General features: G+C 39.8%; 1 protein-coding gene across 1 annotated transcript in view; it reads right to left on the reverse strand.

Annotated features, from left to right (window-relative positions):
- Positions 1–18,701, reverse strand: part of SLC9B2 (solute carrier family 9 member B2) — a 32,436-nt gene that overhangs the window by 11,719 nt on the left and 2,016 nt on the right. The window contains exons 2-10 of the mRNA XM_075149665.1: positions 13,820–13,919; positions 12,056–12,239; positions 10,380–10,550; positions 7,610–7,752; positions 5,558–5,685; positions 4,488–4,663; positions 3,854–3,960; positions 2,554–2,703; positions 126–234 (exon numbers count right to left, since the gene is read on the reverse strand). Of these exons, the coding sequence (XP_075005766.1) occupies positions 126–234; positions 2,554–2,703; positions 3,854–3,960; positions 4,488–4,663; positions 5,558–5,685; positions 7,610–7,752; positions 10,380–10,550; positions 12,056–12,239; positions 13,820–13,919 (1,268 nt within the window). The remainder of the gene's footprint in view (positions 1–125; positions 235–2,553; positions 2,704–3,853; positions 3,961–4,487; positions 4,664–5,557; positions 5,686–7,609; positions 7,753–10,379; positions 10,551–12,055; positions 12,240–13,819; positions 13,920–18,701) is intronic.

Here is an 18,701-nt window from a genome sequence, read left to right on the forward strand (position 1 = left end):
TTTGGGTGTGTGTGTGTTTGTTTTGGGGGGAGGGGGTCAGCCATAGTCTGCTTTGCTTTAGATTTCTTCATAGAGATTCTTTGGAAGCTAGTAATGAAAGCTGGATAATTAGTGAATGATCTTACCAACAGTTTCAGGCCTAAGAGATGTAACAGATACTTCTGCTCCAATTAAACCAAAAAGAAAAGGTTCAAAGATAGTCCATGCAACTGCAACAATTTTTTCTACTTCCCTCTGCAATCAAAACAAAAGTAATCTGTAAATTCACAAAAATATGGCCAAGTAGATACAATATTTAATTAATCAAAGGACAAAATGAAAATGTCATAAAGATTGTTCAGAATTGCTCTTCCTTCTTTGACCTAATACTAAAAGATTCAAAATCAGTTGGCACCTTTTGAAGGTCAGAGTGTGTCTAGCTCTTCTAGTAAATAAATGCTTGCTATCTCAATAAAAGGAATAAAAATCACTGATGTTTGAACAGTAACAGAGCAGTTTTCAGACAAGAGGAGGAAAATAAAGCATAGTTGATTTTCAGTATTTAGGAAGACGTAATTTGAACAGTTTTGCCATGAAGTTTCTGAGCCTCTGGGAACTGCATGATTAAACGCGTTCTTCCATTTGTATCTGAGCAGAGTCAGACCCTCAAAAGTTTCAGTTGTGACCCAACTCCACTCACACTGCACTCAGAGGCCCATCTCCACGTGAGCAGAAGCAAAGTCAGACTGAACAAGTCTGAAATCCCATACCAGCAAAGAATGTTGAACTTTCCAGTCTGAGGTACTGTATAAGGGCAAAACCATCCTTTCTCCTTGTGTTTACACCTAACAATTTTCCTAAAAAACTGCTGCCAGGATAAACAGGAATCTTCCACTGACATGAAGAGGTACACGTAGCATATCTAATAGCTACTTCTTTCTTAATTAAGTGAGTTCTACGATAGCAAATGAACCTTCAGGCTGGTGTGTGTGGAAAATAAGTGCAGTGCTCTGTCACTTAATAATCAATCCAGGGCCTAGACATGTCCTGTCCTTGATGTTCTCTCTAGGACTGATCCTGCAACATCTCTTGCTCTTTAGTCAATGGAATGGTAGATGACTGCAATATAAAAACTTCCATAATCTTAAAGAGAATGAGCTGAAAATATACAGACCTCTAACCATTTTTCTTTATTTGCCTCATTTCTCCCGTTATCTCACTCTTTTCTTTTTTGGCAAAAAAAAAAAATCCTCTTTACAGATGTTAGCATTATTTCAATCTGTTTACTGTCCATTTAACTGTTCCAGCAATAGGTGCAATGTTCCTTGTTCTCTGTGGACAGTATTTGCCAAGTGACTTCCACCAGGGACAGTAGGAGGCAGTGGCCTTTGAGAAGCTCAGCAGGAGAACCTTGGTAATATACTGAGTATAAAGTATGCAGACATCTCTGACTGTATCTGATAAAAGAGAACTAAGGCATTTGAAATCAACATCCTTAAGGCCAAGAAGCTCCATTTACTGATCAAAAGAATTTAAACTAAGCATTTATAGACTGCATATACTCTTTTAAGGTCCTTCCCTTCTGAAATGGTCTAAAAGCTTTTCAACAGAGAGCGTTATCAGTTGTAATGTTCTTAAGTAGTTAAGTCCCAAGATGAGTTTTTCTTCTTTTAAAATTGGACAACAATGTAATACTTTAAATAGAAACCATGGTTTCTTTTTCATTGTTTTAACAAACCTTGAGATCTTACTGAAGTCAGGGTCTAGATGGGGATAATACTGTGGACTCTGCTATATCTGATCCCCTTCCCTTTCTCTTCTTCTCCCGTTCTCCTATTGCCTGTCACAAGGCTACAGCTGTGGAGAGAAAGATGCCCTCAAAACATTAAGTGTAGATGATATCAAGCAAAAGAGGCAGTAAGACATGCCAAGGTACAGAAATGCAGTGGGGCAGCAACAGTAAGAGGAAGCAGGCTTAGCAGTTAAGAGAAAGTAACTAAAAAGCAGTCTTTTGTATGGTTTTTGTATGGCCTTATATCACTATTTATTGTGGGCACCCTGCTTTCTAATTTATCCAAAATACACTGGCCGGGATTTGGGAAAGATGAGAGAGAATGGTTAATTACTCTTTTCCATTTCACCCCCAAAAACCACAGGGAACAAAACCTCAGGGTATTCAGGCCATGTGCACAACTGTATTTTGGACATCTCTCTGTAAATCTTACCATAAAGTGACTGCGTAAGGTTACAGACACCCACAGAGCTGGGACATAAAGCTTTGGATTCTTAGTCAAGTGCCTTGAGAACTAAATCTTCTTTTCATGGCTTAAGATGTTTAAGAGAAGCTTGTGAGCATTTCTCTGTCAGTATGTCAGGCTCTTTATCGATATATATTCACATACATGGTAACTTTCTGTCATGCTAAATGTTAAAGACTCCCAGAATAAATGTAGAATTTTTTTTTAATCTGTACACCCCCTAAAACTTCATAAATGCACCATTACCACTCCTGACAGAAATTCAAACTTCTGTCAAGCTGTACATTCAGAGGAGTTTTGGTATTGAAACATTCACCTTTTCATCAGACCATCCCACACCTGCAACAAAAGCTAAGACTAATGTGCAGAGCCCTCCTGATCCAGGGAAGCCAAAGTAGATGCTGCCAAAAACAGCAAATATGGACAGCCCAAGTACAAAATATGTCCTCTTCCATGCCAGAGATGCCTGCAGCCAAGGAAACAAACAAACAAAAAAGTAAATTTCTTTTAGAAATGGAAGAAAAAGGTTACTTCTGTTAATTTTGAGAAAAGCAATTTGAAAACAACAGTTATCATTAAACATTGTGAAAGAATCAAAGCTTTCAAGTGAGACTTGAACTATTCAGTTGAGTTGAAGGGTTTTTTTGACATTAATTCCAAAGAAATGAAAATTTTGGAAATTTAGTATTTTCTTTCCTCTGCCCATCCAAAATCTTATTGTCAAAAGGCTTTTTGTATCCCAAGGAACATGATGCTCTATTCTAACAGCCCTGCTTCAACTCTGTGATAACAGGATTTTCTACCTGTACAGTCAAGTACTGGAACAGTTTATCCAAGGAGAGGTGAAATCCTTGTCACTAGATGTTTTTAAGGACAAGTCATACAAACGTTTGACAGGGACAGTCTAGTTTTATTTGATCTCACAGCAGACCGTTATATCTCTGCCATTGTTCCCCATTTCTATTTCTCTCTTTGGCTCTTGTACCACACTTATGATGTTATTTAATAAGAGGAAAATTTCATCCCACTGAGGGCAATAAGTGCTTTGCAAATTGACTTCAGTGGTCCAGAACATACCTACTTTCCTCCACAATTTTCTGTTCACTTAATTGCCCCTTGATAGTGAATTCATCTACCACTTTATGTAAGTTTAATTTTTATTGAAAGTAACACATTCTAATTAGCTTTAATGCCCTATCACTTAAAGCCCACGATCTGTCCGCTTTACTCGTTCTTAATCTTGGGCCTACTAGAGACATAGAAGTAAATGTGTCACACGTTAATCTAATTGATGATTATTTTACTGCCTGAAATAGGTATCAGACCCTTTCTCCTTTACATGTGGACATTTCCACCACCTTCAATGAGGTCAGGATGGGGAGCTGGATTCCAAATTCTGCATCAGGAAGGGCTATGAGATCATACATTGTTTTTGTTGCAGTAAACAAGTAATCATCTATAAAACACATCCTCACTTGATAGGCTTTGCAACCTGGAAGCTGTTAGCACTGTACACAGCTTTCCCCAATAGCAGCTTCACAATGAAAAACTTCAGAATATCATCCCTTAGCAAAGAATCTCTATGTTATAAAAAGGGTTTTTTTACTGGTTTTTACCTGATCATGGCTTGGGAAATATCGAACAAACATTCCCAGAATCCCTCCAGCTGCTATGCCAACAGCAACCTCCAGCACTCCACGGAGCACATTGTACAGAGTAGAACCTATTTGGCAAAAGAAAAAAAGGTTCAGTAAGCCATACACAGACCCCTCATGCATAAACCATACTGTAGACCTATAAGGGTAATTCCAGGACAGTGTCTGCTTTAAATTACTTGGGGGTAAAGGGGTTCAGGAGGGAACCTATGACCCTGAAACAACTGGATAGTGCAAGCTCATGCCAAGAAAGTGTGCCTGAGAAGCCAGAGAAACAGCCACTGCGAGAACATTGCCAAACCTATGGAAATTTGAAAGCATTTATGTTGGGCATGCAGGGACCAGACTTGGCAGCTGAGGGAGCAGACAGGGAAAAACGTTCTCCGAAAGCTGATGTGACCCACAACTCGGAGCAGACAATGTTACACCAAGACTTTTGGTCATGGGTAATTTCCCTCCCAATATTCAAGTTCATACATGAACTTTATAAGGAGATGTCATTAAGTTACAAACCAGTCAGTCATAACAGAGCACGCATTCCTCAAAATATCACTGTTTGTTCTGGATTTCACCACGTACAGATTAACCAGCATACCGGAAGAGAAAGCCATCCCAAGGCAAGTGTTGAAGCCTGTAATAGCCAGAATGTCATCAATGCTGCCAGCTGCCATTAGCAAAGTTGGGACACCTTTCTCCACGCCATATCCCCCGGCTTGTAAAATCAGCATTGAGGGAACCACCACAGCAGGGGAAACTGCACCTAGAACAAAACTGAAAACAGACAGGTTCAGCCTCTCTTAAAAAGAAAACACTGAACTAAAAAACTTCAAAACGTTCTGACCCCAATTCTTTTAAAGTATAAATAAACAGACCTTTACATAAGGTATTTTCCTTACCTTTCCCTGGTAAGTACAAGCAGGGATATTTCTATGCAGATCTGCAATCAGCTTTTCTTCCTGCCCAACTCAATAGTATTAAAAGTAAAGGGCTCTACAGACTAAGGCTTGAGTCTACACTGCAGGCCAGTTATGCTCCCTGATATATGCCTTAATTGTCCAATTTAGGAACCTGGTCTAGACATGCTTGTGACTCAGTAGCGCAGTTCCTTCTCATAAAAATCAGTGTGTGGCAGAGGAGGAGTTCATCCATCTTGCTCCAGTATGTGGGTCCAGACCAAGTCCCCCAGTTTAGATAGAACTAGATGGAAAAGGTTTCCTCTTCAAGGATACTACTCCAGAATATAACATGCCATATCCTTATTCTTGACTTGTGACAGGAAGACTGTCATATGTGCCTCTCTCTACAGGGAAATTCTGAATTCCAGCATGGAGATTCTCCAAATTGTGGTATCATTTTCGTTCCTAAAAGCCCCCTGTGTTGTGGTTAAAGACTCGGGGATTGCACCATCCTTGTTTCTTCTTCAAGTGCCCAGATCACAAACACAGAAGAGCAATGATGCAAGTACAGCCTGGAAATGTGACCTTTAAATTAGCCACAGAGCCAGACATGAATGGTAAGCAAACAACCACAGGGGCTAAGCACAGCTTCTTAACTGGCATTAAACTGAGGTCTCGCTTGGCGCAGAGAACTAACTGCACTTGGATCATTTAACTGTAGCATGAAAACAGGCACCTTTGTCATACAGAAGAAAAGAGAGTATGTTACCCTAATATAAATCCCCATTGCCATGGCAAATGCATTAACAAGTAGGCAAAAACAGCAGCTGTGCATGTTTCCGAGATGCACGGTCCGAAAGAAAGCCGTAAACAGACTGCTTTGAGTTTCTTAAGAGCCTGCAATATAAAAGCACATTCAGACATTAGTATCGGTACCCTTGGCTTCATAGAGAGGAAATACATTTACAATCTGATATGGTTTATTAAAAGAATCCCCTCTGAGCTGCAGCACAGGATATGACAGCTTTACATTGCTTAAGCCAGAGAGAGACTCAAGCACAACTGGATTTGGATATAAAATTCCAAGTGTGGCAGTGAAACCCACTGAATCTAGGTTCAACAAGGTTCCTGCATGTCACAGGAAGGAGTGGCAGATTTGGCTTCTTGTGCAGAGCCAACTAAACGTGAGAGGCTGGACTAGCTGGGATCCATTTGAAAAGTGCACCCTCAACACAGTTGACTTACCCACAGTTACTTAGGGTCATTTGCTCCATCCACAAAAGATTTTGCTATAATCCCACAAGTTGCATGAGCACCCCCAAAAAATTATCCCAAAATCCATGAAAAAAATCATGAACAGTTGTAGAACTACATAAACTTGGTGCAAGGAGCCAAGCATCTCCTTCAGCTGTCTCTCACTTGATATCCAGAGCAGATTAAATTGCATTTGGCTCAGCAACTTCTATTAAAAAATTTCTCTAAAACAGAGTATTTACTTGTAACAGCTGCCTTTAATAGTTAAGTCATAAACATGACTCTGCTAGGACAGGTCCCTAATTTTGACATAGGAAGAAAAAAAAAAAAAAAAAAATCAATGATTTGCACTTTGTACCAGCGCAGTTTATCTCAGCATAATTAGGGCTGAGAATCACCAGAGCAACTGACATCTTTGTCTTCACAGCTTCAATTACATGAGGAATAATTCTAACTGCATCAAAGCATTGCTACATACAGAGTCCAAATGACAGTTTTGATTGCCACAGGGGAGAAAAAGGAGTGAAAAATGAAGTTCCTTTGGCAAAAAAAGTTGTCACGGAATAGAAAGAAAAGCAATCTCACAGAACTGGGCATTCAAGCTGTGTGTAACAACACACAGTCTGTATTCATACAAGGTTCAATGTCTTGGAAAAATGGATGATAGTAATCTAGGAAACCAGGCACTTTTCAAGAATGACAAAACCCTATCCTCCTAAATATCTGAAGCATTGGCAACTCCCTAGTTTTCATTTTGGTTAAGAAAAATCAGTTGAGTTGTTCTGAACTAGCTATACTTGACCTAAGCTTTATATCAACTTTAAGCAGCCCCTTAAACTTAAATAGATAAGGGCAAATGTGGTACAGCTTTATTTCAGCCAGCTGCTTTTGATCAAGCAAAACGTTGCCTTCATTAATTTATGGAACATCACATTTCATTGTGTGCGGAGGAAGACTATTTCTTTGTTCACAGGAGCATTATGGGCTTTATTGTAATACGAGGCATTGTTTCTGTAGTGCAGCAGGACTCATCTTTGCAATTAATATATTTGCATTAAAATGGCAATGAGTCAAAAAAAAAGAAAAGAAAGTAAAAAAGACACACAGGTTTGGATTTTTTTGGTTGGTTGGGTTTTTTCTGATTGGTGTCAATACAAGCAACATTCTCTCTCAAGGATTGGGGACCTCTTCCATTACTTGTTTTAGTTTGTCAGTGTAAACTGACAGGGAGTTTGTCAGGAAGCGTAAACTCTTCCTGACAGACCACAATGGAGCACGTGTCCTCAAGATGTTCTGCTCACAAAATTCAGGAAATTTCTTTAAGGCGAGGAGAAAAATAGTCATAAAAACAGTTTTCTTCAGGTATTTTTTGGATTGCTTGCCTACTTTACAAATCCAACTGCCAACATTAACATATGACCATACAATAGAAACTATATTTTCTGTAATGCTCTAATTTGCAGATCCTCTAAGACTGAGCAGTTCAATATTTTTAACAGAACCAATTATTCAATGTTTTTTGAGGGTTGTTGTATAATTTGCCTCATACAAATGGCTGGTGCCATACCTTTGGATCCAGGCCGAGTCCTGCTCGAGTCAAGATAATTGAAAGAGCAATATTCCTCAGTGACGCAGACCAGTGTAGGTTTATCTGGACGATGTCACTAATGAATGGGGTATTTCGGATTAGGAAACCAGCAAGTAGCATCCCTTAAATGAAAGCAAATAAGCTCCTGTCAAATGATTTGCTTTTATTGCACTAAAAGCTTGCATAGATTTCTTAAAAATAGACCCCATATTATGTACTTATGAGCGACAAAGAAACAATTCACGTTCTGAATTATTAGCCATGTTTTAACGATGGGGACTGAGGCATGGAAAGAGAGAGACATGTTTAAAGCAATGGAAATGGCCTAAGAACACACCAGGTCACCAATGAATAAATCTGCAGGATGCTGAGACACAACTTTAGTACAAGTCAACAGAATTCAGCTTTGTTCCCCAGGTGCAAGTCAGATTTACCATAAGCATCCTTAAAGATATTTTGCTTGTGTATTTACCTCAGAAGTTGGAAATTGTTAAAAATCCTCTTAGGTGTAAGAAATGCAGGTATCACAGGAACCATAATGCTGAGTTCACTGGGAAATATAATCTAAAACAGCTAATCATGGACTAATTTAGACATTTTAAAATGCTCTGGCAATACGACTCTTATGCAAAGAGGGGAAAAAACAGGGGGAATCAGGAACTTGCTCTTATCTTCTATTTGAGCTACTTGCAAGAACCAACCTTTTGCAAATATTAGCAAAACTGTCTAATCAGATACTTCCTGCAAAGCTATTGGAACAGTAGTTCTGGAAAGATACAGAAAAGTACAGGAAAGGGTGACTTTAAATATAGATCTGCAGACATTCATTGTAGGTCCTGATGATTCAAAGATACATTTTTGTGGCATAATTTTATATTAGCCACGTTAAGAAACAGGAAACCAAAAAAGACAAAAAGTAAACAAACACTGTGCTTAGGTTGGTCCCTTGGTGTAAGCCTTGCCCGTGGACTCGATTTGTCCTGGAACATGCTAAACTTTTGGTCATTGTTCTTCCCACCACCTCCCGGAAAAAAAACAGTGGCATAATTAATCTGCGGTACCTCATGACAATTATATCAGGCTAGCATAATGATCACATGCTCTTTGCAATGTTTCCTTGAGGTCCAAGTCACTAGAGCTACCCCGATCTAGAAATCTACTTAGAGCAAAAAAGTCCACCTCAAAAGGTATCTTCACTTTCTGCTCCATGTTGTCTGCTGCAGAAACCTCTCTGCAATGTATACCTAAAATAATACTATGTGACTGTTTCAGTAGCAATTTCACTCCTTTTTTCCTCAGACAGAGGCTCACTATAAGATGCTTATGTGCTCAGCCAGCCACATTGCACTCAACTGCACCTAGCACAAGTGGATTAAAGGCATGTAAGAGTACAAGATTTGTATTTTTAGTATAAAAAAGAATATTCAAAGACATTATCTCTCTCTTCTGACTCACAGATTTCTCCAATTTTCCTCAAAGACTGGGGATCTGAACAATGAACTCTGTCCTAAGCAACTCTACAGACATGTGCTGTCATGCTTAAGTTTCTGTTGTTCAGTATTACCTGTCTCACAACTAGTTTCATGCTCAACTCATAACTTTTTAAAAAAAAAAAAGCAGAATCCAAATAGTCAGAAACTTTTTCTTTTAAGGGGGGTGTTTACTTATAAAGGGCAGACTTCCTGTGTGTTACATTCTGTGTTCGTATTATTGCAGGCATGCATGCTATATGCAAAACTTCCCTTCCTCTCATTTGAATTTTTTCTCGCTCATGAAACTAAGCGGTGCAAGAACGCGCATGCTGCCTGGACAGAGCTGTACGTGAAGCCCTTCTGCAAGCAGTGCTACTGTGTGAGGCACAACACCAGCTATGCAGGTTACAAAATCACATCCGTGCACTACGGGCAGATATTTGTAGCCCACTCTGCCATGAAGTTTTACTGTCTGTCAACCGCTTTACTCAGTTACGCACTAAGCATAGTAAGGGGGCAGTACACGGCTGGTGAGAAGAACCTGGAGCTTCCTCTTTCAGCTTTGTTGACATCACAATATTGTACTGATCTAACCAAAACCAAAAGAAGTCTGAAAAGGTTCTGATGATGTCAAAATTAACGTCATTTTCATCTCCCAATTTCTATTTTGCATTTTTATGTAAAATAAAATAAGATGTTGATGTGAAAAACAATGTTATGATTGATTCAAAATAAGTCTATTCAGAAGAATTATTCCTTGTGGTGAATTTATTTTCTCAGGTTTCAGTTATCTTGAGATAAACGAAGGAGAAGAAAGAAATTGCTTTGGATTACCAGTAGTAGGGAATTCCTGTAGTGTTTTCTTTGGAAAACATTTTCATTGTGCGAGATACATGTGAAACAGCTCAGCAATAATTTCCTTGTGAATTAATTATTCTGCTGTAACAGGAGGTCCAGATTAAGACTCCTGTTTAGTGATATTAAACCCAAATTTTAAGTAACTGTGACAGAGGGGACTGAAGGACAGTAACCTTTGAATCTGTAGGTATACAGTTCTCTGGCCCCCAAAGAATTAAGAGGAGAGCCTCAGTAACATACAGGCTATTTCACTTAAGCCTTCTTGGAGGGGACCAGATAAAAGTCACTTGGAAAAGCTACAGATTTTGAGCGTGACACAGTTTCTTTGTTCCCAGTCCGAACATATCTAGCATGCAGATATTACTTGACAGTTTAAACACCACAAATATGCAGGAAGAAAAGAAGGAAGGATATCTTACCCAGAAGAGCAGGGAGAGGTGGTAATGATCGTATTTTAATTAATCCAAAGATTTTACCTCCAATGACAGCAAAAAAATAAAGAAACAGAACTCCAAACAGGTTTCCACCTGGGAGACACTCAGTCCCAGTGATGGACCAAACCACAGCCCAAACCAGGACCACGATTGCAACTGGAACAAAACAAGAAATATTCACATTTAATCATCTCTCGGGGACAACTTTGTTTGCTATTAGATCACATTTGGTTTTCTACTAAGGAAAAAGGTACCATGACTTTCAGAAATAAAATCACTTACCTTAAAAATTAGCTTAATCATAACAATGTGTTTAATCTTTGATGCTCCTTAAACTGATGTTCTGATTTTATAGATGCTGAGATACTTTAAAAAAAAATGGTAACAGAAAACTCATTAGGGACCAAAAAGTACTGAGTGAGCCTTGGGCCACTGTGGAAAGCACTTAACAGGCCCCAAACTTAAAGCAAAGACTTTCACTACCTTATCTTGCATTTGCTTATCTTCCCTCAGCTACTTCAGAACTGCAGTAAGAACCTGCTGCTGTACAGCATGGCATATCTTTGAGCTAATGACTGCAGCTCCAGTCTAATTTTTTGAAAAAACTTAAGCATCATTTTTTGGCTGGATGTGCTTGTGCAAAACATTGCTATCCCTGGGGGAAAAAAAAAAAAAAGTCTGAAGGTCACGTCTCTGGACAGCCTGAAGTAGTACAGATACTTCCCTTTATACAGCAATCAAAGAGGGATAACACAGAGGAAAAAAAATTCCTGAAAAATATTATGAGAACATTAAGTGAAAATATTATAAAATATGTGAAAATATTGTGTTCCTTCCAGGTTCCCAAATCTGTCCCTACAGTTATCTAACAAGAACAGGCGTGCATAGATATAAAAGCAGAAGACTGAAGTAGAGGAAAAAACGTGTTGAATAAATCCCGCTTCTCATAATCATAAGAAAGTGTATTGCATTTTCAGATTGGATTTTTCTTTTCACCTATTTGAGGGTGACGGGTGGCAAAGGGAAGACCAATAGCTTTCCAAACACAAAAGCCTAAGAATCCCAAGTGAGAGAGAGTGGAGGAAGCAGTCAAAGCCACAAGAAGTGTCTTTTGTTAGGAAAAGTCTGAAATAACTGGTTAGCCAGGCATTCTCTTCTGTGAGCCTTCAGTGCAGGGCAAATCTTAAACAGAACGGGTCAGTTTGCCTTGTAGTTAGGATTCTTAGCTTTGCAAGCCTGGGGTATTAAGAAACAAAAGAAGGTATCACTGCAAAGTCTCATATTTGTTGCCTTAATTCAACAAAAGACCATCCAGTCTGTCAAAAATGCCAATTAATAATCTTAATGTTCTCACAGCAAAATGAACTATCAAGACGAGAATTAGGAGGTCTTCCTTCTGATAAAAACAATTTGCAATTCAAAAACATACCTACCATGTTAAACACAGAGAGAGGATGGAGGAACAAAAACTATACATTCAAATCTTTGTTTCACCTTTTTTTTTTCCCTGCTAAAACATTGAAACAAAAGTGTGATGTGTAAAACATAGCTATTTCCCTTCATTATTTTCAAGGACAATGGACAAATATCATCACATCCAGTGAAACAAGTACTTCATTTGCCATTTCTCAGTTTAATTAAACTCTGTCTTTCTTACATACCATTTGTCACTGTTCGGGCCAGTAAACCCTGAGGAGGGCAAGTAAATGTTTGCCTCCATGTTCTTGCAGGTGTTGAAGAACCTGCTGTCGGCTCCGGAGGTTGCTGAGCACAATGATTCAAGAGAGCAGTTTCTTCTGTTTGTATATTCCCATCGGTACCTTTGGCATCTGCTGTTGGTCCCTCCTGAATGAAAACAATGAGACTCTCTCAGAAGTGGCACTGTAAACATTTGAAGTAGTGTACAAGACTTGAAATCAGCTGTGATGCACTAGGTCCACACTGTCTACAAATGACTACATTAGCTACACAACCACTGTAGGAATGGTCCAGCTTCGTAGTATATTTGGCATTTTTGGTCATGTGTGTGTTTTTGCATGGCACAAAGAACTGCATATGAGAGACTGCAGGACATTTGCCTTTTTATCTGCAACTGACAGGACTCCTGTCCCAATACAAACAGCACCTGTTCAGCAACAATATCAGCGTATTTGACGAAGAAACAATATTAACAGGCCAGGTTCAGCTTGCCTTGTATACGAGCTAAATATTTATCAATATTTTCTACAGTTTGATAGGGTTCTGCTTCCAGACTTCTGATTCCATAGTACAGTTAACAATTAGCATCATTCCAGTGAGACGGTGTCTTTAATATAACTCCTAAATAACTTCTGCTGCAAACCCTTGAACCAAAATAACAAAACCTACTTGTGATTAGACAAAGACGAAAGAAACAAAAAAGCTGGCCAGTGCAAGCATTACTCACATGATCCATTGCTGGAAGGCTCAAGCTGGTAAGTCAAGGTAGGGATGGAGATATACTACCCTGGGAGTTCTCTCCTTGAAGAATGGTTCCTTGAAGCTGTTCTCTTATACTGATCCATCTACTTATACATATTCATAGCCAAAGCACTTTTTGACCATTTTTGGATACGTGTCTCATTTCATTCATAGGGTCCTTATTTTTGACAAGTTAATCATCTACCTTCCCTTATGATTATTCACCTTCATGTCAGCTCATTATCATAGCATGGAGATGGAATTCTTGCCTATACTGTGGTTTGGCCCTCCTCCAGTAATAGTTCCACATTTCCCATTATTTTTCTGTCTCATCTCTCTCTCTAGATATATATATCTCCTTTACTCAGAGTCACAGTTGGAACACAAATCTTGTGAGCTTTCAGCATGGAGTTACTTGGTTATCTACCCTGTGATTCTGTGATCACCAGTTACCCATGTGTATAAAGATATGCCATACAGTACTTAGCTTTACAGTCAATATTATATGTTTACTCTAAAGTGCCTTTTATATTAAGAATTTTATTCTTACTTGCATTTACTGCAAGTCTTTTTTAAAGCCATAGAAATCAACACTAGAAATACGCACATGGAAGTTTAAAGCTATGGGGTTTTTTTTTTTGTTAAATAAAAAAAAAGGAAGAGATGCATGAACAACTTTCAGCAAGTGGACGGACAGGCGCAATTTGAAAGCAAAGAAGCAATCTTAAGTCCATTTAATTCTCTTCCACAGCTGATTGTAAAACTTAAGCTGATGCATTTTCCACCTCAAGCTGAAATTGCAGCCACTGACTTCCAGCAATCCAACATACCACAGACTTAAAAATTCTTAATTGTAAGAAATTCCCACAGAGGAGATTTCTCTTTGTATTCAGATGCAGGGATTTTAACAGATGTAGGAAGAAAAAAGAAGAGGAGAAGGAGGGTTCCTCTGACTAAAAGTGTACTTTGAGATCCTAATTAAGTACCTCGCTTCTCTCAAGCATGGGAATGACATTTCTCTCACATACTGATGGCTCAGAATCTTCATTGTCATTTACAATATCCTCCTTTACCATTGCTGCAAACCTAAAGAAAGCAATAAGGGTAGAAAAGTTAGAGAGAAACAAATAATATTATTTTCCTGATGCAAGACTTCTCAGTGACATTGTTTCCTTCCCAATAGGTCAGGTGAAAAAACTCTCACAGCCCAATTTGGAAGTAAATGGTTTTTGCATGCCTGTGTATGCTGTACAAAAGACAGAAACTAACAGAAGAACAGTATTAAGTGTAAAGTCAAGCACTAAAAAATTAAATTTAAAAAAAATCTAAGTTTTAGAATCACGATGATCTGTGCTAACCTGTTACTTCCTCCTTAAAAGTATGACTGTAATATATATATATTTGTACCTCGTATCAGCACAAGATAAAGGTTATTTGCTGTCAACACCACTTATCAGGACCACTAGTTCTGAAAGTGTCACAGGGCCTGTGTGCACAGCAGTGCAAGCAACCATTTCATAAAGCTAAGAACAACAACTATAGTTTCTAAAGCATACATATGAGGGGACACTTTTTCCCTAACTTAAACCTGACCGGATACAGCTTGATTTTCAGGGGAATTTTCAAGAACACAGTTCTGTTAGATGTTATCATTCACAAACACATTGACTGAATATCTAAAAAACAGAAGATACCTGTTTGAATAAAGATCAGGACTATGTACAACTTGCACTCTGTATTCAGGTGAGGCTGATAAAACATGGCTCTTTTTTACTGCTTATATCCCATGGAGATACTTCCCAGAGTGGGAAATAAGGTCCAAGTTGCTCGTGGGTAATTGTCATTGTATTTACTCAGTCTAATTGGTCCACTTCTTGTCCCATCGATGCTAGCAAGAGATATGGCAGTGTACTCTTCTGTATGTCAGAATTTTTTTGTGCGAGTATTTACTGTAGTTTCACTCATCTGAGCCAGCAAGAGTCTCATGCACATATCTGAAGACAAAGCTTGCTAGCATTCTTCTCTGTTACAGCAAAGGTGTGCATATATTCTCCACCAACTACGCTTCAGTGCTAACAGTATTTTCTTGAAGTCTTTTACATTGCTCCAGCCGTATAAAACACCACTCAAGCTGAGCCAGAACTTTTGAGCCAAGAAATTCCTTCCTTGCTAAATTGCTGGCAGCAAGTCGGAGAGCTGATTCTCACAATTATCAAGCCTTCAGTTTATAATGATATGTTTGATATTTGGGAACAATTGATGCCATGAACAAAGACAGGGGCTATTTTAACACCTGGGTGGTTTTGTTTGATCTGTTCTGATATGAAACTGGCTTGAAGCATGGCCAAGGCATAGAGGAAGAATACAGAACCATAGGCAAACATTTTCAATGTGTTCTAAGGTAATAGTTTTGCTTTCTTTCCTTTTTAAATGTAAAGTGTTAATTTACTGAAATTCCAGTACTCTTCTATATCTTTAATTACTACTTGTGGAACCAAATAGTTGTGGCCTCAAAGTTTTTTTTAATGAAATAAGTGATACTTTTGGGTTTTTTTCATAGGATTTTTCATCCTTTCATTGGGGCTGGGAATCCACAAATGCCAGTGTACTTCTACTAACCGGAATAGAAAGTATCAGCAACTTTCCAGTACCTCCCCCTCCTTTCCTTCACCGACCACTTCGCCAGCGTATATGTACTTAATTTTGTAATTCTGAAAGGGGTGCGTGTCGGTAAGGGACAGAAGGATATTGCTGTCCATCCAGCTTTGCATGGGCAACATCCCAGTTCTTGGGGTCATGTAGCTGTCGACACGAAATATGTTAATACTTCTGAGAAACCCAAATCCACCTCACAACAGCTTCAGCTCCTGAGTGCATTCACAGCAGCGTATAGGAAAGAAAAGATTGACTAAGCAAGGGTATTGGATGTTCTGCTTGGCAGGAATGGTTTCAAGATGTGAACGAGGAGTCTGTTAGTGGATGCGCTGTCCTTATCTGTTTTGTGACAGGTCTTCACGCTGTCAGGTTCTTGATACTGCTACTTTGAAGCAACGGCTGGTTGATTACTGAGACCACAGTGAGTACTTAGTTTACTGGCACCAGGGTGGCATTTTTTTGGGTTCGTGGTTTTTGTTTGGTGTAGGGGGGGTTTTTTGGCTTTTTTTTTTGTGGGTTTGTTTTGTTTTTTAAACTTCACCCCCTATACAAACAAAATCAGCGATTGAGAAATCATGGAGCAGAATTCATACCACAGGGTTAAGGCCTGTACCATGGAAACCAGCCAGTTACAGACTTATTTCAGTCCCTCCCTACAAAATATACTTCCTTTATTTTGAAACAAGAAAGGTTTTTATTAGATCCTCTCATTTTACTTGATTTTAATTGGTAGGGAGGAGGAAAGAGAGGGAGAGCCGAACTGAAGAGATGACTGACAGGGCCAGCATGTGCCGGCCTGTATTATTAGCTCTATTGCCCTGGTGACTGCCAACATTCTGCTCTACGCACACACGGTACCGAAAGGAACACAAATAAAATACCACAACCACCGCCACAGCGACTAACATTGGAAATAAATAAATAAAAAAACCAAAAAACCAACCCAAACCACGCATCATCATCCAGAAAACGACGGAAGGAAAACCTGATGCAACCTCCTTCCCCGCAGCTTCCCGCCAGCAGCCCCCGTGCCACCTCTCCCGCCGCCGGGGATGGAGATGCAACGAGACAGAGGGGCAGAAAACTCACCTGGGGAATGGCAGGGATCCGAGAGAAGGAACGGCACCCCGTGCAGCCTCTCCCGCAGGGCCGGTCCCGCAGGGCAGAGATGCGGAGGCGGCAACCCGCTCCCTGCGAGCGGCCGCAGCCCCGAGCCAGCCCCGGCTCCTCCCCCCTGCTGTGGCGGCTGCTGCCGTAGCCCCTCCTCCAAAGCCACAGCTTCCCTAGGCCGCCGCGAAGACCTCAGTCTGGAGCTTGGGAAGACCGAAAGGGCGCTAAGGAAAGGCAAGAAATCATTGAAAATTAAAGACAGTGAACGGGATAGAAGTAGGCGTGGAAAGACAACAAAACGCGACGAGCCCTGCTGCCTCTTGGCACTGTGGGCGGGTCGCTGCCGGGCAGGCGGCAGGACGATGGCGGGGTGAGGGGTGGCTGTATCTGAGCTGTCAAATAGGTGTCAGGTTGGTTTGAGCGATGGACCAGCCCTGAGCCCACGGCAGCGGGGAGGACGCGAGGTGAGAAGGAAGTGGGTTTGTGTGTCTCAGCCAGCCCGCCCGCCACTTCCCATCTCGTTTCGTTGCAACCTGCGCACGTTAAAAAGGTTGCTTGCTACGCTGCCTTTCCCGTGGCCGCGGGAAGGGACATGGGGAAGCTACACACAATCCTCTTACTCAGGCTGCAGCACTGCAGGTGCAAAGAAAGGGTAAGGATCTCTAGGTAATTCTGCTCCGGATGCATGCAGAAGAATTGCATTGGGGCAGGCAGGAGAATAAAAAAAAAAAAAATTTGCATATTTATGGTGTTCTCACCAAGACCTTTCTACTTAAAGAATAAAGCGTGTCCACCTCATCTGTAAGTGCACATAAAGGAATGAGACAGACCTCCTCTCTCAACCTCATTTTGCAAGCTACACTGGGTGCATGTGAAAGCAGATTCAAATGCAACATCTTGCTTCTAGTAGCAGAATTAAGCTGACCACTGGAAAAGTGCACTGTTTTTTGATCAGATAAAACTTTCCAGAAGGACTCTGAATCAGGGAAGTCTCTTTCCCCCTCCCCCACGAAAGAAAAGTTTGACCTAGAATCTGACAAGTCAGAAAGCTCCTCTTTATAGAGGAAGGAAAAGAAACAGAATTACCCAGTTCCATAAAAACAGACCAGGGAATTAAGAGGTCACAAGAGCATTAAGAAGCATTCTCCTTCAATAATTCCAGCAAGTCTGCTGGAAAACCCCTAGACATTATAATACATTCCAGAGTTGTAACTGTTAACACATCCATGAAAAGCATTGCTAATAAGGCAAGAGACAGGAATCTCTGCTGGCTTTGTTTTTTTTTAGTTTGGGTATTTTTGGTCCACCAGCTTCTTGGACTACCACTGAAAAATCTGTATCCCGGCACTTTTAGTGCAATGTAAAAAGCAGATGGTATCTCCTTTTCTTGCAGGAGTGCTTTGACAAAAAACCATTTGAGTACTATCCGTATATTACAATCAGTGAGCTTAGAAATGTTAACTAATAAAGTTCAATATGCCATATCTATAATAAATTTTCTCTCAGATTCTTAATTATATTTTCAGAATACACAGTGCAACCTTCTTGCGTTACTGCAGTGGGGGGATTCTCTTTTCAAGGTAAGCCTTCTACACCTACTACAGAGGAAGGACTTTGGCCTTCTTATTAAACTCTGAAAGCATTGAAACAGTATCCTGCCAGCCTGAACTTTTAACATTTGAATTTACGTCAGTGAACATTGGTGGAGCCGTTTTGGATAACTTTGGATTTCTGCCTCAACTTGATCCTGCTTGGCTGCCAGGGTTACTTTATTGAAATACTAGATACGCAAAACCCCATAAACAAACTACACAAGATCAGAATGCTCCAACCATGATTAAAGGTAAAAATTAAACCCATAGTGAGCCTGAGGAAGCCAACATCCACGATACTTTCTCATTTTAAAATTGTAAATAAATGTAACTTTTACAAATAAGCAGCCTGATTTTAACTAGACATGTTCCATTATCTTTGAAATCCAATAATTTCTATTAATGCTTTAGCTAACATTGAAAAGCATAAGCAATAATTTTAAAATATGGCAGTTGTTACAGAAACACAAACAAAATATTGTACATTTTTCCCTGTGCTTTCTGGTTACTT

The sequence above is a fragment of the Calonectris borealis genome, chromosome 4 (assembly GCF_964195595.1).
Source record: "Calonectris borealis chromosome 4, bCalBor7.hap1.2, whole genome shotgun sequence".
Taxonomy (NCBI): domain Eukaryota; kingdom Metazoa; phylum Chordata; class Aves; order Procellariiformes; family Procellariidae; genus Calonectris; species Calonectris borealis.